Below are 23,115 nucleotides of genomic sequence, written 5' to 3' on the forward strand. Positions count from 1 at the left end.
GAAAAAATAGATGTACTGACATAAAAGAACACTACGCAGTCTTTTCATTCCAGTAGTTATGAATTACACAGCAGCATCTTGAAAACCTAAGTAAAAACAGGCCTTCAAAGCACAAGTTTCTCCTGTTAGGAAAATTCATGACATCATAATTAAACAAGAAATCTTTTACTACCTCAGCTAAGTCAAAATGCTAGTTATCTAATTAGCTCAATGTTAATGTTACAAGTAGGAAAGAAGGATGCACAGCTGAAGTGTAACCCAATGTTATTTTGTAGTCAAGGAAGATCTGTCCAGTCAGCACCTTTTTTATTTATAGCAATAAATCAATTAAATTTATAATATACTTATAAACCATATACTTATAAACTATTGACATTTTTAAAGTCCCCTCTTGCTTAGACTACTTTCTACCTCCTCTCCACCTCCTAACTGAGAAAATATTCTTGGAGAACTTTCAAATGTGAAAAAAAAAAGGCATTTGCTTGCACCCTCTAATTAACAGCTGATAGGATTTTCATACAACAAGCATGCATCTCTATTAAGCTAAATAAGGCCTATTCAAATTGCAAAGGCAGTTTTATTTCTGAAGCATGACTTAACCAACCAGTCTTCTTTTCTAGATCTACCAATCATTTTTGCCTCTGTCAAATTCCCTCTCTTCTTCCATGCACATATACTGTCATAAATTTTGAGTCGGTTACATCATTATGAAGTCTGGCATACTGCCATTAGAAGGAGATACACTTCAAGCCAATATGCAAAGCTGTGATCATATCTAATAATATATGCAAACTGCTAGCAGATAGGAACTGTGTTAAATCTCTTATGTAACAGCACTGCGAAGTGGAGGGAGAAAGCCCAGTGCCAGTAAGAAAAGGTATGCTGTGCCACTTCACCTCATGCAGCTCAGCAATGATTCATGATGTGCTTTGGTACACAACACCCTAAAATAATGGTGATAATTTCTGGCACAGGATTAGGAGGCGATAGTACATCTTCTTACGTGAACAAGGATGAAATGTGACTTTGCAGAGATGATGAAGAAAGAGCAGCAACTCCAGGTATGTGATTTTGATGAAGACTATCAAAATATAAATATTTTTATACAAAGCACGGAGATAGCTTGTGAACTCAACACATTTTGCAAATCCAAAATGAGGTTTGTAATCACCAGGAAAGGTCTAGTGATCTGAAAAACTGTGTGAGGAGGTAAAAGGAGTCTACTATTTAGCACATCCCCAAAGATCATTTTAATTCCAGTGTTCAAGTATACAGAGAAAGAGGTAGGAAAGTTCTATTCCACTCCATCTGTATTTCTTACATATGTATTATATTAAGTAGAAGCCAAATAATTCAGCCAATACAGCTGAATTCTTTTCAGACTCTGGCATGTATCTTCCACCAGGAACATGGAGTCTTAATTTTAGCACTGTTGTAAGTGTTTAAAGTGAAGCAACAAAGCGTAGCACACTGTACTCTAAGTGCAGAAAGGCACAGCCTCATTCAGGTTTCCAGACACAAAGGACACGTTCAGAAGACATGGTGGCTTTGATCTTGCTCAGAAAAATCCTGCACAGAGGTGGGTTAGTGCAAACAAAACAAGCTGCTAACATATGGCCCTCAGTACTCCATGTCATCCCCTGATGACAGAGCTCACCCAGGTTATCAGGACACAACAAAAAAGCACATTCTAAATTACCACACAGCAAGATAAAGAAATTTTACTGTGCATTGTGTGGGAACGTTGGTGGCTACTAACTTATCGTTTCATAATGATGAACTGCAAAAATAGTGTGTCTAACAGGTACAAAAGCACAGACTTTTGGTGACAAATAAGTTCTGGAGTTTTCTTCACTGCTTGCTTATTGCTACCCTTTACTCAAACTTTTTCAAAAAGAAATTACTGTATAATGTATTCATTAAAAATAAGCAAGCAGTGGATATTTACTGCTAAGCACTGAAGGTAGGTTCTGGGTAGGCTTAAGAAAAGCCAAAACAATTCATCCACTCTAAAAATACTTAGCTTACTAGTACAGTCAGCAACACTGTATATGCAGGGTTATAGTAGATAGGCTTGGAAAAAGCATTGCCACTTTGAAATCACACTTATAAATTAAACTGCTGACAGCTCTACCTTCAATCTACTCTTTACTGCCTTTTGAGTTAGATTACATTAGACACATTATGATTTAATTGCACTTATGAACTGACATCTAGGATTGGATGTAGCTTCACGGAAGGCTGTGGTACAATGTCCTGCTTCTTCTTGCACAGGAACCTCTTATGTGATAAAATTAATCTTTCTGACTGCATCAATTCACCACTGTCACTTACACCCATACTGCTTGTACTATACAACGTAGTCTGGTGCGACAGTTTGCATGGAAGGGTGCTGAAGTTCTGCCAGCTGAAGAGGTGAAAGACACTCATCCCAACTGATCCTCAAGGCAGAACAGTTGGGACTTGCTGCAGAGCAAATGACTGCTGAAGGGGGAGGCTGCCATGCAGACCTCAGTCTGTGGGAAATGCCTGTCTCCTGGAGTAGGGATTGATGGCAAATATGCCTGCAAAAGGAGTGTGCCCAGGTGGCTGAGCTGCAGGAGACAGTCAAAAGGATGCATAGCATCAAAGAGGCAGAAAAGGAGACAGACAGCTAGATTCAGGGGCAATCTGCAGTGAAACTGCAGCCTATGGCCAAACTGCCCAAAACTCCCCCATGGGCACACCTAATTGTTGTCCCACTGCCACTGGGAGTCCTACTCGTAGTGATCTGTCAGGCAGCACTTCCACCAACAGCAAACCCTACACAGTACATCCATGAAGTAGGTAAACTTCCCCCCACTCACTGCAAGCAGAAACAGCCTTTATACTGTTAACTTTAGAGGCAGGACAGATGATGTTAATTCTAAAGGCAGGGCACCTGGTGGTGATTTCCTAATTGGTTTTCACCCAAGGTTGGCCAGGCTTTGAGAGAAAACCAAGAGGAAGGTCTTTAGTGCCTGGTTGTGGACATCATGCATATGTTAACCCTGATTCAGGGCTTGGGGTTTACTGGTTCTCCACGGGCAGGCCCCCCTGCCACACCACCCAGGCTGCAAAAGGCAAAGGCACAGACTGGGAGAAAGAAGATCTGCCCACTGTAAGTAAAGATGAGGTTTGAGACCATTTGAAGAACCGGAAGGTGCACAAGTCCATGGGACCTGAAAAGATCCATACACATCTGCAGAACTGGCATATGAAGTTGCCAAGCTGCTTTCCATCAGATCTCAAAAGTGATGGCAGTCTGGTAAAGTTTTTGCTGCCTAGAAAAGGGGAAACATAACTCCCATTTTCAAAACAGGAAAAAAGGACAATCCAAAAAACTACAGGCCACTCAGTCTCACCTCTGGCTGGCAACATCATGGAGTAGATGTTCCTGAAGCCTCTGCTACGGCATACAGAAAATGAGGAGGTGATTGGTGGCGGCCAACACAGCTTCACCGAGGACAAACTGTGCCTGACAAATTTGGTGGCCTTTTATAATGGAGTTACAGCACCAGTGGATAAGGGAAAGAAACTGATGTCATCTACCTGCCTAGCACAAAGCATCCAAAACTGTCATGCACGATATCCTGGTCTCCAAACTGTACAGACATGGATTTGATGGACGGAACACTCGGTGGATAAGAATTTGAGTGGATGGCTGAACTCAAATAAGGTGCAGTCAGTGGCTCGATGTCCAAGTGGAGACCAGTGACAAGTGGCATTCTTCATGGATCAGTACTGGGACCGGTGCTGTTTAACATAAACTCACACCTTTTGACCAGATATAAGTGTGTTCTACTCCTGTTTCTTTCTAAGGAAAATTCTGATAACAAGTAATTAACCAGAGTAACGAGGAAGAATGCCAAGCATTAGCATTCAACAAAAACTTAGTTTATGTCAAACTCTTCAGTCTGTATTAAAACAGAAATTTTACTGCAGTCAGTCAGATTTCCAGCTGAACCTATCTGAAGAGTTCCCACATATTTATCACCATTAATATTTAAAATACCAAACAATTATTATTTTTAAATGTGAAAGTAACATTTTGCACACACAGTTGTACAAATTAATCTGGTTTGCCACGGAGAAGTTACAGAATGCAGCATGTCAGGCTCTTTCTGAACATGCAGCATCCTATGAGAACACAAAAAGGTGCAAGCATTTTCCTGGGCTGAGGGTTGTTTGCAAGCAGCTTTGATGATTTCAGATGGAACTGCTTTTGAGAAGCAGAAGCAAGTTTTTGCTAAGAAGGTACCAAAATGAGACCCTAATCTTAGGAAAAAATCCTCAAATAATTGAAAGTATTAAAATATTAATCGCAACAAAATGAGAATGCCCTGCAGAACACCTGATGTCATCCATGTGAGATCACTAGAAATTGACCTGAGCCCCCAGTAAGACATTCCTTGTGTAGCTGAAGTGAGAGAAACTCTACTCAGGTAACCAGTCTGAAATGCACCTTGCTAGCAACAACACTGGGAGATGTCAGCAAGACATTCTTCGTTGTTAATACACAGCATGATTTAAGTGTTTTATTTGATAATGATATGTAAACATTCTGTTCATTAACTTGACATTAAATTGGTGATCTCGTTTTTATTTATGTATGTGTTATTTTCCTATCTACGCAGATTCTGTGAACAGTATGTTGTCACTTAGTCACCACAGACTGTTTGCCAGGCTGGCTGTAGCTGCTCTGACAACTTCCAGATGGCAAGTGTCACTCATCCCCTTCTAGCCTTAAGCACCACTGTGCTTTAATACCACTTGAAAATCCCAATGAAATGGCATCACAAAATATTTTGCTTTAGAATACAGAAAAATAACTCCCTGAATCAGATTTTCTTTCCTCTGAGCTAATCAGACATTAAAGCATTCTGTGAATTATCTTAGACATGGTTACATTCAACTATCTCAGCCAGTTACTCATACAGCAAAGCAAGTACTTCTGCCATGGAATTTCATTTTTATTTTAGATGCAGTCAGCCCAATCTGTGTGCTGTCTGACAGAGATACCAGCATTCATGTTGCTAACCATGCAAAACAACTCAAGTCAGCAGGTCGTTTTCATAAAAGAATCAAGGAAAAAACACTGCTCAAAACAAACAAAAGAATCACAAGCTTATGAAATGTAAAAACTAAAAGGATGGTCATGCAAGCAACTACTTCCTCTCCTACAAGCACTTTGGAAAAGGGATATGGGAACTAAAATAATAGAAGGAGGACTGATTTTACACTGAATCAGTAATTACTCTCCCACATAAAGAGATACGTAAAAATCATACAAAATAAAGGACTAGCCTGCAAAATAAACATTTCTTAGAAACAGGTGTGGAAATGTCAAGTGCCTGGTGATGGGTCTGATTCAGAAATAACCTATCCCAAGAAAATAAATCAAAAATGCACCCAAAGCATATGTGGAGTCACCTCCCATTTCCACAGAATTCTTGAAACATACTGTTAACTAATACCTCTAAAAATTACAGTCTAATTTCTGATTTCCAAAGCAGAAGAGAAATTTGGAATTTCAGTTGATAGAAGTGATAATATAAATAGAAGATATCTACAGTATTATTCTGTGGCCATTTTCCTCAAACTACCATTTTTAACAGAGACAGTTAATCTAAATTAAGCACATTCTCCACCTCCATGCCACCTATTATTTCTGCCCTATGCTCCAATTCAATACTCCTTCAAGTTTTGCCAACACTACTGTTCGTAAGGACATGCTGTAGAATCAGTCTCTGAAATTATTTGGGTTAAAGAATTATCTGTGTAGGTCCTTTAAGGTAGAAAAAAAGACAAGAAACCCAACAGAACCACCTCACTACTAAGGGTTTTGAATTATCCAGTGAAGAAATTTGGTCATACAGGGTATCCATCACAGTTGCTTCTGTGCAAAGTGGATAAAGCACTCATGCTGTAAAGGTTGAGACTTTTGCAGCGGCTGGCTAAAACACCAGTGATGAAAACAACACCCAGATCTGGGTGTTATTAGATGAAAATTATTAGATATGACCCACTTTGGGTCTTTGGCCTTCAGCTTTGAATTTCCTGGTCTTTACAGGCTTCTTTTTCAGTCAGGCCATTAACGCCACTTCTGAAATGTAATTTCCTTAGAAAAATGCATAGTGTTCTTTCCTAATATAGCCAAAGAGAAACGCAGACTCTAAAAAGTCATCCAATTCTCACTAGTAAAAACATCCTGAAAATATTTTATTGTTCTTAAAAACTGCATGACCACAACTGGATTAATTATCATTGCTTTCATAACAGATATTTTCCAGTACAGGTATCAGTATATTTGTTGTTCTAATGTTAACTTACAAATGAAAACTGGGGTAACCATACATTTTGTTTAGAACAACCCTTGACACTTGCATGAAATTCTTATAAATGTAGAGATCATCCTGACCAAACTATGCCTTCTGCTTTTCCAGCAACAGGACCACCTCCATTACTACTGAACATCTGAAAAAAGGAAAGAAACAAAACTGAAACTGCAACAGTGTTGCATCAAAAGAAATAAAAATAATTCTGGTAAAGTGCTACTTGGGAATAAATAGGCTCAATTTCCATTTAAAACTGTCAGGAAATCCCATAATACAAAAACCTGAATTATGTTGTTTGATTTTTATTTCTACTCTTAAAAAGTCTTAGCAATGCACTTTGTCCTTCCTGTCTTGAAAAATTTTAAGCAATGAGAAAGAAAACACCCTATGACTTGAACTCCTGCTCTGACCACTAGGCAAAAAATAACATCCACAAACTTTAATCCCCCACATAGTGTGAAGATTTTAGCTAAATCATCTGACAGTACTCCTGTGAGGGATCTAATCATTCTCCGGCTTTTCTAATGCAAAAATACTCTATAAAAATTAAGTGTTCTGCCACAGACGGAACAAGACTGAGACAATCTTCATCTGTCAGGAAAGGTTTTGGTTACTTCACGTGCATTAAGTTCTTCATGCCTTAAGGAAAGAGGGGAAGAAGGAATCAGTAAAGCTTATTTTAATCTCACTTCTTCACAGTAGTTTTTATGGAGTGAAGAAGACACTTTGTTTTGCAGCTTACCAAATCTGGAAGAGATCACAGCAAGAAACCATAAAAAATACATACTTTGCCTACTTATGGGTCATTAGCACTTCAACTGATGGCTCAAAGAATACTCTTCCTATTGAAACAGAAAATCTGATTAACTTACTGCAAGACAAAATTCCATAGTTTTACAGTAAGTTGCCCTGTCCATTTGTGTAAAATAACATTTGTTAATGTAGTTTTAAAAGTTACAGATGTCACAGGATCCCGAAGATCACAGCGTTAACTGACAAGAAATAGATTTGAGTTTGTGTGCCAGCTCTTAAATACATTTCATTAAGAAAAAAGTCATCCTTAAGTAATAAATGAAGACCACTAGTGCTCTTATAAACTCTGGCTCACTTTTCCCCTACTTTTTTACATAGGTGGGGAATAAATCTTGAGTTTTTAGAATATCATGTCTCTGGAATTTCACTGGGAAATTTTATCACAAATTTCATGATAGATAAATGAGGAGGGAGAAATACAGGAAATTGACCACTGACAGAAAGAGGTTATTTGAGTGCATAAAGGTAAATATCTTACCAAGTAGACATTAAAAGCAAGAGAGGAATAATACTTAGAAAACTTTTCCCCATTTGTCCAGTTAATAGAGCTAACTGCATTTACATGCAATCCTCCTTTTAGATCTTTTCAATTTTTTCTCTTGGATTCAGTAGCAGACGGAAAGGGAAAAACTGAATCAGGCTATTTTTAATAGAATGCCCCAAAATCCTGCATATGACTAGTTGACCTTCAAGAACATACTGTATCTGTACGAGTGAGTGAAGCAAGGATTTACAAATACAGAATTCCTGTGATTATCTGTTCTGAAATTGATGTTTCTTGTTTAAAGTTATATTAACATACTTCGTTAGGTAACTAGATGAGAAACAGTTTTTAGTATAATATCTCTCTATAACCATGACACTGTCAGTTTTAGAAGAGACTTCCACATTTTTTTTCCCTTTAATAAACAGCTATCAGTTCTGTACTTTAAAGGATTACAGGAAAGATTATTATGAGTGTTTTCCTAATCAAACCACTGCACCATATTCTGATGAGATGTGCTGGTGTACCTTTCCTACAGTAATTTTTGATACATACTACTACAAAAATCTACTTTCATTTGTAACATGGGATGATCAAACAACAAACTTGTTACCTGTGTATTTGGACTGTGAATACATTGTACTAGAGAATGGGTGTCAGAATCATAGAGTGCTTTGAGGTGGACCTCTAAAGGGCACACAGTTCAAAACACTGCAGTGAGCAGGGACATCTTCAGCTACATCAGACTGCTCAGAGCCCCAACCAGCCTGACCTGCAATGTTTTGAGGAACAGAGCATCTACGACCTCTCCGAACAACCTCTTCAGTGTCTCATCACCCTCAATGTAAAAACTGTCTTCCTTATATCTAGTCCAAATCTACCTTCTTTTAGTTTAAAACCATTACCCCTTGTCCTGTCACAACAGGCCCTGCTAAAAATACTCTCTCCATCTTTCCTATAGGCCCCCTTTAAGTACTGAAACGGCAGAAGGTCTCTCTGGAGCCTTCTCTTCTCCAGGCTGACCAACCCTAATTCTCTCAGTCTGTCCTCGGATGAGGTATTCCAGCCCTCTGATCATCTTCATGGCCCTCCTCTGGACCTGCTCCAATAGTTCTGGAGTCCTTGTGCCGAGGACTCCAGAGCTGGGGACAGTACTCCAGGTGGGGTATCACCAGAGCAAAGCATCAGAATCACCTCCCTTGACCTGCTGGCCACATTTCTTTTGATGCTGCCCAGGACATGCTTGGCTTTCTGGGCTGTGGGCACACACTGCCACCTCACGTCCAGCTTTTCTCCATCAGTACCTCCACGTCTTTCTCTGCAGGGCTGCTCTCAGTCATGTCATTAGCCAGCCTGTACTGATACTACGGGTTGCCCTGACCCAGATGCAGGACACTGCATTTGGCCTTGAATCTCCTGAGGTTCACACAGGCCCACTTCTCAAGCTTGTCCAGGTCCCTCTGGATGGCATCTTGTCCTTCTGGCATGTCAACCACACAAGTCAGCATGTTATACCTTTCAAACTTGATGACGGTTCACTCGATCCCACTGTGTCTGTCATTGATGAAGATATTAAACAGCACTAGTCCCAGTACAGACCCCTGAGGGACACCACTTGTCACTTGTCTCCATCTGGATATTGACCTGTTGACGACTACCCTCTGGATGTAACCATCCAACCAGTTCCTCATTCACCAAATAGTCCACCCACCAAATCTGTATCACTCCAATACAGAGAGAAGGATGTTGTGGGGGACCGTGTTAAAGGCCTTGCAGAAGTCCAGATAGATGACATCTATAGCTCTTCTGTTGTCCATTGATGTAGGCTGTCAGGTGGGACATGCCCTTGGTGTCTTCTCTGTGCTTTTTGCCCAGAAAAGAGTTAAGTTGTATTTATTAAATGGCTGAAGAGCTCCAGTAAACATCAAAGAAGTAATAATGGATGCCTAGCTTTATTTAAATTCCATATTTTCCATATCAACAATGAATAATAAAATACTTCTAATTTACTCCTATCCTTTCTCATATAGAGTTGTGCTAATGTTACCTGTACCTAACACTTCACTCAGTGCCACAGCTTATCCTTTGTGCCACATAAAAATTCCCCTCCGCCCCGCCCACAAAATAAATTCTGCAGGATTAGTTGTTTATAATGAAACACAACAGCAGCTGAGTTTGGTGTGGAACTTGATTATCTGCACCTTGAAGAAAAGACAAGACATCTCTAAACATACTTTACATTGTCTTTAATGACTTTGGTTTTACTTAGTACTTGCTTATGTCCCCTAAAGCTTTTTGGACTCATTCATGAGCAGAACAGTTTCTTTTAGTATTTATAAGGCTAATTTTATTTGGAAATTGGAAAGTCTGCTCTATTCTTTAGTAACGCATAACTTTATGCAATGATCAGAGCAGCTAACAGCAGGATTACTAAAAATAAATCACAGCTATTGAAGCTACCTTCCAATACCCACACTTTTTACCATTGTACAAGATACCAGCATGATGACCTTATAAATTAAAGCATTCTGAAGTGAGACTTCAAAGGAAAGATTTTTAGAAAAGCTATTCAGGCAAGTGATACTATTTATTTTTAGCATAGTTTGCCTGTAATGTGGCCCCTGTCTCCCTCCCTCCTGCTGCCACCCACTCCAGTAACTATGATAGTGCCTGCTGCCAGGGACAGAATAGCTATAATAAGTTTCAGCAATAGCCTAGAAACTGAAAGCTAGTTCAAATTTTCAGTTGTGTGCACTGCATCTACTACATACTCTTTAGGAACACTGCAGTGTTACACTCCTTGGTTTAGCTAAGGTCCAAAAAGTGCAAAACTGCCTGTGAGCAGAGCTTTCAGATGCTGTCACCTTGAGTGTGAGCAGAACAAGCAGGGGATACAGGAGCTGGAGAATGCTCTCTATCTGGAGAGGCCACTGGAGGCACCAGCCCAGGCCAGATGGCCACAAGCCAATAAGCTCCTCTAACCAGACAGACCACACATCTCCTTATCAGACCTGCAGGGAGGTGTGACAGTCACGAACTGACACTCCAGCAGCAGTCCACCACTGCTGTGCTCAGCGACACCTTTCTCTGGGGAGGGAGCTCTGTTCTGGGTCCGCTGAGGAGATTTACCAGGAGGCAACTCAGCCACGCGAGGAAGCCATGGCGCATCTTGGATGGGAATGCAGCACGCAGGATGGGAGGGGACAGACAGGCTACAAAGGAGGAGCTGAGAAACACTGCCTAAGCATCTATGCATGGCCATTGTTTTCAAGGAAGCCAAAGCTCAGGCAAGAGTTGAGGTTTGCAAGGGATCTCAAGGGCACAAAGAAGAGCTTCTACCACTTTATTAGCAGCAAAAGGCTGACCAAGGAAAATGTGGAGCCATTGATGAATGCAGCAGGTGATACAATGACAGCAGACAGATCACAGCAGGTCCCCATCGCCCTCTTTACTACAACCAGCAAGTTCTGCCAGGCCTCTGCACTTAGTGACAGAGCTTAAGGAGGAAAGGGGCTACCAGTCAGGGATGTTTATGTTAAAGAAGCAGGAAAAAACCCCATTGTTTACTGATTCTGACTGCAAATACGAACAACAAAAAAATTATCCAGATTTAAGCAACATGAAAGGTAATTTCTTAGTCCTGAAATATTGGCAAGATCAAAAATTTCCTTTCTGTAATGGATTTTTAATTCCAGTGTCTACATGAACTTTACCACTTTGGCATAAAAGGAAAAAGAAATTACAAGTTTTGAAGCCCTAAAAATCTAGGTCCTTTATCACACATGTGAAATAATTACCCAAATTACCATATGGACAGAAAAAAGCAGTAATAAAACTGATGTCCTTCTCACAAAATGGATTAAGTATCTATGTTCTTTCTGAATACAGCAGTACAAGGCAGGTAGTCAGATCCAACTTTGTTTGTCAAGCACATTCAGCTATGTGAAAGATAACTGTTTGCTCTGTTTGTTTTACAACAGAGAGTAAGATTTATTTGAACAGAAAAAAAAAAGTTTATTTTTTTATATATATAAAACCCAGTGTGCGTGTATATATATCTACAGAGACATATACAGACATATATAGTGTATGTGTATGTCTTTATGAATACACACTGATTATTTAAAGATAGTTTTCTTATTTTCTTTTAATAATATCAAGATTTGACTGGGCCTTTTGGAACGCCAGACTAACTTTACAGCTGTTAATCTAAGACTGCACACTCAAAAACCTTATGTTTGGTTCAGCACCCAATAACAGGCTGTAAGAATTTCCCCACACTTCTCAAAGAACCAGTGAAAGTCCCCTTTATACATAAGTATCAAATGACTTATTCTTGTTTTTACTTTTCAGTCCAGTTCCTATGTTTAGCTTCTGTTTATTATTTTCTAAACAACAGATCCCCCCAGGCTCTGACTGGGTAAGCAACCTTCAACCAGTGGGGGGATGCACAAAAGGGCATCCAGATGCCCAGATGTGACATACTGATGCTTTCTGCATTATGACACATGGCAGGAGCTCAGGAAACACTCACTGTAAGAGGCTACAGAAAGAACAGTGTGCAGTGTTAGAGAAATGTCTCACACTGAATATGCAGCTGAACATTAGGTCACCCAGCTTTACAAACCAAGCACAAGGCACTGCAGACTTCTGTGATAATTAAACAAAAAGTACTATTCATGTGCAAAAACAATGCTTTCCATCTTGCACCACACAGGTGGCACTAAACAACAAACTCTGATATTCAGGATGCCTCTGTGTGATTCAGGATCACTCTATGTGATGAGTTCAGTCTACCCATTCTTGCTGTTTTATGATGCAAGTCTTAGGATTCCCCTCGGAAAAAAACAATCTTTTCTTTCCACAAGCTCTGTGAATCTTGTAAAACTCCGAGAGCTGGATAACTCCCTTTTTTCCCATTTTACATTTTCTTATCTTTGCTACAGAAAAAAAATCCATTTTACAACAATTCTCCCAGTCCACAAGGACAGTAAAAGGACAACGTCTTCCAAGGACAATGGCAGATATCCTTCTCCTGCCTTGAGAACATCGTGTGGACATTAAGTGCTACCTTTCAACTTAGGAGGGAATTGCTTTGCTCCAGAAGCATGATTGCTGCCACCAGATGTGCCTCCCCCATTCAGTTTCCTATCTTTTTAACTTACAAAGAGGCAGACTTACCACAGCAGCACTGAGCTCGCAGCTCTGCATGCAGTTTATCATATGTAACACAGGGCTAATCGCGCCTCAGGAAAAAAAAAATCATTAAAATCTACAAATCAGTGGAAAGCAAGAACAAGACCAAAAAAACCCAAACAACTCTACTGGACTGCTTTCCTACATTAACCTGTCTTTTCACAAATGGATCAGTATAATCCTGGATGTACAGACAAACAGGGCGACAACCCTGCAGAAACGGATCTGGGGGTTATGCCGATAGTAAGATCAATGAGTTGGCAATGTGCCTGGTGGCCAAAATGGCCAGTTGTACTCTGGGCTGTGTTAAACATAGTATAGTCAACTGGCTGAAAGAAGTGATTGTCCCACTATACTCACCTCAAGTACTGTCTGCAGTTTTGGGCTCCACAGTATAATAAGGATAAAAAAATATTAAAGTGCATCCAAAGGATGGCAACAAAGATGGTGAAAGGACTAGAGGGCATAACTTCTGAGGAGTGGATGAGGACACTGTGTTTGTTCAGCACAGAGAGGAGGACTGAAGGGTGACCTCATTGCTGTCTATAACTTCCCCAGGAAGGGGAGCAGAAATGGTGGTGCTGACCTTTGGTGCCTGGTGATAGTGTGAGGGAGTGGCTTAAAGCTGCATCGGGGAAATTCAGATTGGACATTAGGAAAAAGTTCTTCATTGAGACAGTGGTCAAACCCTTAACAATTTCATCAGGGAAGAGGTCATGCCCCTAAGCCTGTTTTGTGTTCAAGAATTATTTGGACAACACTCCTATATATCTAAGGTTTAACTTTTAGATTGCCCTGTATAGAGTCAGGAGTTGGACTCTCATGGATTGCTCCCAGCTTGGGGTGTTCCACTCTGTGATTCTCAGATCCCAACAGTTTAACTAAAATAGAGGCTTCATCAAGGCTTTGGCATCCATAGTTTTCCAAATTAAACTGCATGGAAAAGAAGTGGAGGTTAAACAACACACAGAGCCACATCCAGATCTTTGTTTTGCTGAGGTAAATCTAGAGTGGATGCGGACACAGAAGTTTAAATACTAAATTTTTACTCACTCGACAATCCCGCTGTAGTGTTTTCATTAGTGCACTGTGTGTTTCCGAGTCAAAATATAACCCTTCGTGCATATCTTGCAAGAAATCCAAGTCTTTGAATGTGGGGTTGGGCTTCTCTCTCTCTTTTCTTGATGCTCTCCGTTTGTACGTGGAGCCTTTCAAGTCATACGTGAAATGCATTTTCAAGGCTCGTGGCAAAACATTGTTCATCACAACAATTCTAATATTAATGCCTCCTGACTGAACACAGTACAGCCCATAAAATTTGGGTAGAAGAGTCCTTGGATTCTGGTTAAGATTCTAAAAGAGAAGAGAGCTTGTTAAACATGTTTATTTTCAATAAAATTCTATGCTTAAGAAAGTTTTCTTTAATACCAAAGGACATTAACAAACATCAAGAAAACTGTGAATGTTTTCTTATTCAGTGTAGTTTCTTGGAACAGCTGATTTTCCCTGTTGGTCTGCATTTCAGAGAGCTAGCATAAACACTGCCAGTAACTTAGACACGCCAAGAGCAGAGCAGTAACTGCATTTATGCAAGGTTTCTCTTTCTTATATCCCATGAGTCAGCAGACTAGGCCAAATGTAAAAGAAAACTGAAGATTTAATTTATTTATTCTGACCTGAATAACCTTTGCATTCCACCTGTTGGAAGGGGCTTGGGTCAAATGTAGTTCTCATTACTCCGACTTGGATTCTGAAAAGCAGAAGCCCTGTCTCCATGAGGCTTTTCACATTGAGCGTTAGTGCCAAGTGACCAACTTGTCTCCACAGGAGTGTGAGGTCGTAACAGAACCACAACTGACCATCAGAAGAGTGTGAAATAATCAAAATTCCACGACAGGAAAAAAAAAAATAACTAGGAGAGGATAAGAGAGATGAGAGCAAAAATCCTCCTTCTGAACACAATTACTCTCAGTTTTTGCCATGAAAAAGCAAAAAGGGGAAAACCTACTTCAGCTCTCAATGATGACTTAATGATACTCAGTCACAAGATTAAGACAACAAATTAAACTGAATCTTCAGAAGTGTGAAACGATACAAGAAAATACAGTCTTCGGTTACTTACCATATAATAACCTGGCAAGAGCTTCTGAAGAAACTCAGCCTCTTTGTGTTGAACTGTTTTGATGATGAACTCGTCATCACTAGTTACAAAAAATAAGGACCCACTGGCACCCGGGTTGGATAATTCAATTAAAGGCTCACTGCAGATTGAGTACTGTAAGAGACAGAAGTTGGTTTTCACTGGCAATGCACGTGTTGCTCAAACACAAGGTTAATACAGAGAACTGCAGGTTCAAATAGGTACAGAATAATCATAAAGAGTATTCTTTGGTCCTCAACTACAGCAGCTCTGCTAAAACGAACTGGGTCACACTGACTTGGCTGAGATGTGGCAGGGCAGCTGTTACACACCGCTCTGCCCAGGACACGCTGCACGGCCACGGCAGAGCAGCTGGCAGCTGAACGTGCAGTCCCTCTTCACATCCCACTGCACCAGCTGAACTTTCCCTGGAGCGAAGCCAGTGGCTGAGGTGCAGTGTATTCCCACACAGTCAGCACTGCAAGTTCCTGAGTCAGAAGCCTTAAGATGACATTTTCTCTGCAATTGTCTGCTTTTCACAGACATTTACGAAGCAGGCACAGGAAGACGTTAGACAAACACATTGGGAACAGAGGTTTCTTGTTACAGACAAATAGGCAAGTCCTCTTCTGTGAAATTGGGATTGAAACAATGAGAATATTAATATCAATATAACTGTTAATGTAGTTTTCTGACTTCAAACTGCTTGAAACAGAACTAAATACCAATACGTAGGAAAAATAAGAGTTTGGGAGGACCATTATTTTGGATGCTTAGACAAGCACTTTCTCTTACATAGGGATGCAGAAATAATTACTGGCACATTAAGAAGGAAAAAAAAACTAACAAGTATTCCTTACTACTGGAACCAGATCTCACAAAGAGGCTAATGCTCTTCGTTAAATCCCCATTAACTCATATATCGTGTTTCATTCAGACTGGAAAGAACACAATAAGCTCAAAAACAGAGAAAAATCTGTTTATATTAAACTCAGGAGTTTGTTCAAAATACCATTAAACTTTCATTCACACACTCTTTTCCTTTTTTACATATCAACATTTTCACACACTTGGAGATTAACTATACAGTTCAATATTTTAATGCTTTAATCACTGAAAGAAATAAAATTATACAGGATGTGAATTTTGAGTACTGTAAGCACCAGGGAATTAATTCTTAAGAGTGCAATTTGTCTTCAGTATGTCATCTTCTTATGTTTGTGAGAACTTGAACTAAAGAAGCATGTTTCCTATGGACTCAAACCACTGCCTTAAAGCATTTTCTTATCCAGGGTCAAGCTGAGGCTTTTCCCATGCTATCTTATTTCTCACACTGCTTCTCCAATTCACTCAGTTCCAATTAATATGAGAGACCCTTCTTATTAATCCTACAGTTGCGACTGTCTCCAGATAGAACAGAAATTCTCATCTGTAACACCACAGACCTTCAGAGCAAATCAGCAGCTGTATTGCAACCCCTGTGTTTTTCTTGCCAAAATATATAAAGCTTCATGAGTAATTGTCATTGTTGTAGGCATTTGAAACCAATTATCCTAAACATTAAAGCTCAGTAAAACAGTATAGCATAAGCACAAGTATATTAACCTACATGGTGAATTGGTCATTTCACAGTTGAGTTCATTCCTGTAAAATAAGTCTATCCACCAAGTGCTGCTATACAAAGGGCCAAGCTAATTGTGACTGGACACTTATGACACTCAAAACTGCAAAGTAAGAAAATCTCCAAGCCCCTGACAATTAAGTACTTTATGGTCAAGAAGTTTTCCTGCAAAATGCCAGTACTCCATGAGGTTTCCACTGATAATTTAATTCTACCAGTTGTTCAAATGTATTTATCCTTGTTACCTGGTCTGACTCCTACAATGCATTACCACTCAACCTCCCTGGAAATGGTAAAACTATAAATCTTTGGGCTTTGTCACTGCAAGTTAACAGTGTAAACTCATGTATGGTTGCTGCAATTTCTCCTCTTTTTACCACACTTCCCTTCTCCTTCAGCCACAGTTGGACAATCAGTTGGCACACTGTTACAGTAAAGTGTTTTAGATCATGAATCTGAATAACCACCACTACATGACAGGTCCAGATTTCACAGAACCAAGAGGGACCATTCAGCCAGAACCCTGACACGTGCTATTGGGAGTCAACTCTTAACCAGATGTCTTTGTCACATCCAATTGGGAAAAGGGTCCTAAAAACAGTTTTGGGTTTTTTTTATGATCATAGTACAACTCTGGCAAGGGACTGCAACTTGCTCTGATTGCAAAGTGATGCCCATTTAGAAGCAGAAACAAAAGAAATGGATTCTAACATTGCGAGGCAATGGCAACACAGCCTGCATACTTTTGTCTTTTGCCAAGTCCATGAGAAGAGATAGATAAAAAACATATTACATAATGACACCACTGCCCTGCATGACATCCTTGTCTCTAAATTGAAGAGCCATGGATTTGATGGATGGACCACTGAATGGATAAGGAATTGGCTGGATGGCAACACTCAAAGAGTTGTGATCAATGGCTCAATGTCCAGGTGGAGACCAGGTACAAGTGGTGTTTCTCAGGGGTCCATACTGGGGCCAGTGATGTTTAACATCTTTGTCAACAACACAGACTGGGATCAAATGGACCCTTGACACCAAGCTGAGTGGTGCAGTTGACATGCTGGAGGGAAAGGATGCCATTCAGAGGTACCTTGACAGGCTGGAGAAGTGGGCCTGTGACAAACACATTAAGTTCAACAAGTCCAAGTGCGAGATCCTGCACATGGGTCAGGGAAACCTCTAGCACAAATATAGGCTGGTGGGTCATGTGGCAGAGAGCAGCCCCAGAAGGACCTTGGGGCTACTGGTGGATGGAAATCTGGACATGAGCCAGCAGTGTATGCCCACAGCCCAGAAAGCCAGTAGCATCCTGGGCTGTATCAAAAGAAAGGTGGTCAGTAGGTTGAGGGAGGCAATTCTGCCACTCTACAGCACTCTCATGAGACCCCATCTAGAGAATTGCATTCAGCTCTAAGGTCCTCAGTATAAGAAAGACATGAACCTGTTTGAGCAGGTCCAGAGGAGGGCCATGAAGATGATCAATGGGTTGGAGCACCTCCTCCTATAAGGACAGGCTGAGAGAGTTGGGATTGTTCAGCCTTCAGAAAAGAAGGCCTTGGGGAGACATTATAGCAGCGTTCCAGTACCTAAAGAGGGCCTACAGGAAAGCTGGAGAGGGACGTTTCACAAAGGCTTGTAGTGACAGGACAAGGAAGAAGTTCTTCCCTGTGAGGGTGGAACTGGGACAGGTTACCCAGAGTAGCTGTGGATGTCCCTGGAAGTGTTCAAGGCCAGGCTGGATGGGGCTTTGAGCAATCTGATTTAGTGGCAGGTGTTCCTGCCCATGGCAGGGTGGTTGGAACTAGATGATCTTTAAGATGTCTTCCAATCCAAACGATTCTATGATTTATAAAACTCAAACCCAACTGCGCTTTCCTGCTATTTATAACTAAAAAAGGAATGATCTGATTTTCTATATAACTACTGTCATAAGGGCTAGTAATACAAAAATCATACATAATACTAAAAAATTAATATCAGACACACATATTCAACCTAAATACAAGCAAATCCAGCTATGTTTTGCTTTTAGGCTCATTGTTCAAGAAGGAAAAAACTCTTATAACACATTTGAACACAATGGAATTCAGTAAAGTAATACATTAAGTAACATTTTGGCACCATTTAATCAATTTTTCTTTTTTATTCAGTCAAGCTCTTTCAAATTCTTTTCATTTTAAAGAAACAGTTATCAATAACAGAACAAAAAGATCTAAAAACTCATTCAAAATGTTAACAACAAAGCTCTGATACATAAAGCACCTAATTTTTACTGGGACTCTGATTTATTCAGTAGACCAGCATGAGACAAAGTGGAAGGGATCAAACAAAAAAAGGGAATTGGAAGGGACAAACGAGGGAAGCATCTAGAAACCAGTTTGGCTCTGTGCTTTTACATGACCCTCCTAAAAGAAGAACCACAGGAGAAGTACAGTAGTGGATCCTTGTCCCTGCCAGTGCACAAAGTGGTTCTACTAAGTAAAGACTGCTTTTGTGACAGCAGCAAATGCATCACTTCTTTCTCATGCAAACAGTTGAATACTGAGGAGTAAGTCTTACAACTATAAAATACAGAGAACAAAGCAGATAGTCTAAAATGCTTCTTTTCTAGCCTTCCTCCCACTTTTCTCTAGGCTTGATGGGACCATCTGCAGAAAAACACTTATTTAGTGAGGGAAATAATGCAAATAACTTTAAGAGCACTTAAGAGCACTTTCTTAGAGCTGAATCTGTAGAAGCTGCAAAAGTACTGATTATAACTTCTCTAGCAGCAATGACCTGAATGAGCAGTAATAGTCAGTCTAGTTAGTTAACAAGGCAGGTTTCTACAGGAATCATCTCAAAGATGAGGAATTAAAATTTTTGTAGAACACTAAAAATACTCACTAGTTATACACCACACACAAATTACTACCCGTCTGGGCACCATTAAAGCATCCTCTTCTGTCACTATGAAACTAGTATACATTATAATAATTTGTAACTCAAAGGAGAACTGCAAGCTCTTACCAAGTAATCATCAGGCTTGATACCAAAAAGTTCTCTGAAATAGCGGAAGGCAAGAGGTGCATACGTCTTAAATCTGAAGTCAGGGTAATGATGAGCAGGGGTGAGATTGCTCCCTTCACTGAAAACAAAAACAAAAATAAACCAAACCCAGTTATTACTGAGCAATTTTTAGTTACTTCCTTCTTGCAGCTAGTTTTACTGTAAAGCTGCTTTACTCAACCATTGGCCTTCTAATACAAGAGTCATAAATGCAGATAAATGTCCCTATCACCATTAACCAGTGTAACAGAAACACCTGTGAGACAATACTGCCAGCAAATTCCCTTCTCCTTTTAGGAAATTACTGTTTTCAACAGACATATCCCATTTGTGTAAACACTGAGGGTAAACTCATGCTACAACTTCTGGTACCCCTCCAAGGTAAGACAGTCTTACAGCTTCCTGACAAAGGAAGGATCACCCCGACCTCATGTAAGTTTAGAGTTCAACCCAGCAAAATAACTTCACTTTAGTTTGGTGACCTAAACTGGTATGCAAGGGAGTCAGACAGATACTAAAGACAGCACAACAGAGAGAGCAGAAACATGACAGAGCAGTGGGGAGGACACAGGACTATACACGCTTTCTGGTGCCAGCAAATGTTGATTGGCTCAGCCTTATTTATGAAATAGCATTTTCAGCATTAGTCTCTTCTGCAGACTAACTGCAGTTATGGTATCTCCTTTCTTGCTAGTACAGTCCAGAATTGGGAAGCCACTCTGGGCCTGTTTACCTTAAAGTCATTTTCTGTTTGTCTGCCTGTGGTATGATGTGATATATTTTACCCCACCTTAATCTAAAGCAGCTTACATGCTGATGGCTAAATAGGAACACAGGGTACAGGCCCTTTGGGGATTTCTGGAAAATGGTACGGAGTTGTGTGCAAGACACAGATTCAAACTGGAAGAGGAAAATGTCAGCAGCAAAGTGCTGCCAGAAGAAAAAAAAAAATTATAAAAACTGTCTGTGGATTAATTTTTGATGGAAACTAGGCATATAAATGCAAGAGTAAAGTTCAATACTATGATTTCAAGACAAACAAGAACAGCTTTAAGACAAAATTTGGTCAGTCTCTGAATGGTTTCATAAATAGACGAGTACAAAATCCAAGACTTGACAGAGAGGCTGAAATCAGCTCTTTCAGCACTTGCTTTACTCATTTACCCTAACCGAATGCAAGAAAGGCAAGATACCCTATGCTTGGCAACAGGAATATCCAAACTACTAAAAAAAAAAAAAAAAAGGCAGCTAGGAATTCATACAGATACAAAAAGGAACAAACTCCAAGCAACATCACTGCAAAGACTAAATTAAATATAATGAAAATATTTAAAAGTCTTGATCCTGTACAATTAATGCTTGTCATATGAACATCACTTTCCACGAATAACACTTTGATTGCAGAAGTCTGCTCAATCCACCTAGGTGCCCCTGCAGGCATACCACCAAAACCCATAAAAACTGCACTTGTGCTAGGAAAACAGTGTGAGCTGGTGAACAAGGTTTTTCAGGCTGTAGAAATGCTTATACTCTAGACTATCAAATAAGAGGAGGAAGAAGGGAAAAACCAACCTGGTTTTTGTCTGGAAATCACAAATAAAAAGATAGTTGTGGATGAGAAAGGGTACCAGACAAAGACTTTAGAATACTGTTGCTTACTGGAGTGCTAAACCACAGTTAACAGCTAGTGAAGTCTCTCTAGTCCTAATGAACTCGTCTGGTCATTCTATAGTCTACTCTATCAGAGCTCCAAGGCATTAAAATGAAATCCACATATAGTTTATTATTCTGTTATATAGTAAAAAATGGAAACCAGCAGGGTACTAGGTTGGAGATGGTAGCTTTTCTTGACAGCTAAGATTACCTAGTGCTTTTTCGTATATGGTCTTTCAGTTGCTCAGAACACTGCCAGTCTAGTCTGACATCAAGTTTTATACAGCTGGATGCATCTCATTGAATTTTTGTGCAACATGAATGTGCCACAGAGTTATTATATAGCTACACTGGGAACCTGGGGGCATACTTGTAAATATATTTAATTGTTGCAAGATGCAGACGAGAACAGAACAGAGTGTTCTATGTTGAAGTATCGCATCATTGCCAGGGAAGATTAATCATCTAAACTTGATAAAAAAGTCCTACCTTTCAGTACATAAATACCTTTCTAAATCTGCTTCCTGCAGCCATAACTCAAATGCTTCTTTTGTGAAAATACAGCAATAGATTACATGTCCTTACTGTAGCAGAACACATACTGTTGTTTGAACTTCACCAGGCTGAATTAAATGGGTTTGCTATGGTAATACCATGGGCCTAAGCCTTTTCCTAAGTGCATATGGAGTAAAATGACCAATACTGGGTCTGCAAGTGGGCAGTAATGCATATTAAATGGAGCTTTAATCCAGAATAATTGCAAAACAGAGCAATTATTTTTGAACAGAGGGCAATTCCATGTGTTTAGGGCATATGAGCTTACGTTATTATAGATATAGAGTCACAAGAATCACTTAGGTTGGAAAAGACCTTCAAGACCATTAAGTCCAACCATTAACCTAACTCTGCCAAGTTCACTGCTAAATCATGCCCCCCATCTACATGACTTTGAAACACATCTAGGGATGGCAATTCAACTGCTTCCCTGGGCAGCCTGTTCCAGAGCTTGATAACCCTTTCTGCGAAGAAATTTTTCCTAATACCCAACCTAAAACTACCCTGGTGCAACTGGAAGCCATTCCTTTCAGGTATTTGCTGAGCACAATAAGGTCCCCCCTCAGCCTCCTCTTCTTCAGACTAAATAGCCCTGGTTCCCTCAGACGCTGCTTATAAGACTTGTACTTTAGGGCCTTCACTGGCTCTGTTGCCATTTTCTGGACCTGCTCCAGCACCTCGATGTCTTTCTTGTAGTGAGTGGCCCCAAACTGAACACAGTACTCACGACATGGCCTTACAGGTGCTGAGTGCAGGGGGACAATCACTGCCCTGGCCACACTGTTCCTGATACAGGCCAGGATGCCCTTGGCCTTTTTGGCCACCTGGCCAAACTGCTGGCTCATGTTCAGTTGACTGTCAATCTCCCCCAAGTCCTTTTCCACTGACCACCTTTCCAGCCACTCCTCCCCAAGTCTAGCCCTGCATGGGGTTGTTGTGGCCCCAGTGCAGGACCCGACACTTGGCCTTGTTGAACCTCAGAGCCATCAATCCAGCCAGTCCAGATCTCTCTGAAAAGCCTTACTACCCTTGAGCTTATCTATGATTCGCCTGTCCAGATCCCTCTGCAGAGCCTGTCAACTACTCTCAATCAGATCAACAATCCCATCCATCTTGGTATTGTCTCCAAACTTACTAAGGGTGTACTCTATCTCCTCGTCCAGATCACTGATGAAGATATTGACCAGGAGTGGCCCTTGTACTGAGCCCTGTGGAACACTGCTTGTTACTGGCTGCCAACTGGATT

The 23,115-nt window shown here is 40.3% G+C and overlaps 1 protein-coding gene across 1 annotated transcript in view; it reads right to left on the minus strand.

The window, feature by feature from the left end:
- Positions 1 to 23,115, minus strand: part of LOC103772705 (phosphatidylinositol 4-phosphate 5-kinase type-1 beta) — a gene marked incomplete at its 3' end in the record, with an annotated part of 69,200 nt that overhangs the window by 22,440 nt on the left and 23,645 nt on the right. The window contains exons 3-5 of the mRNA XM_008940050.1: positions 19,623 to 19,740; positions 14,972 to 15,124; positions 13,903 to 14,202 (exon numbers count right to left, since the gene is read on the minus strand). Coding sequence (XP_008938298.1) covers positions 13,903 to 14,202; positions 14,972 to 15,124; positions 19,623 to 19,740 — 571 coding nt within the window. The remainder of the gene's footprint in view (positions 1 to 13,902; positions 14,203 to 14,971; positions 15,125 to 19,622; positions 19,741 to 23,115) is intronic.

This window comes from Merops nubicus, unplaced genomic scaffold (assembly GCF_000691845.1).
Source record: "Merops nubicus isolate BGI_N331 unplaced genomic scaffold, ASM69184v1 scaffold90, whole genome shotgun sequence".
In the NCBI taxonomy this organism is placed as follows: Eukaryota; Metazoa; Chordata; class Aves; order Coraciiformes; family Meropidae; genus Merops; species Merops nubicus.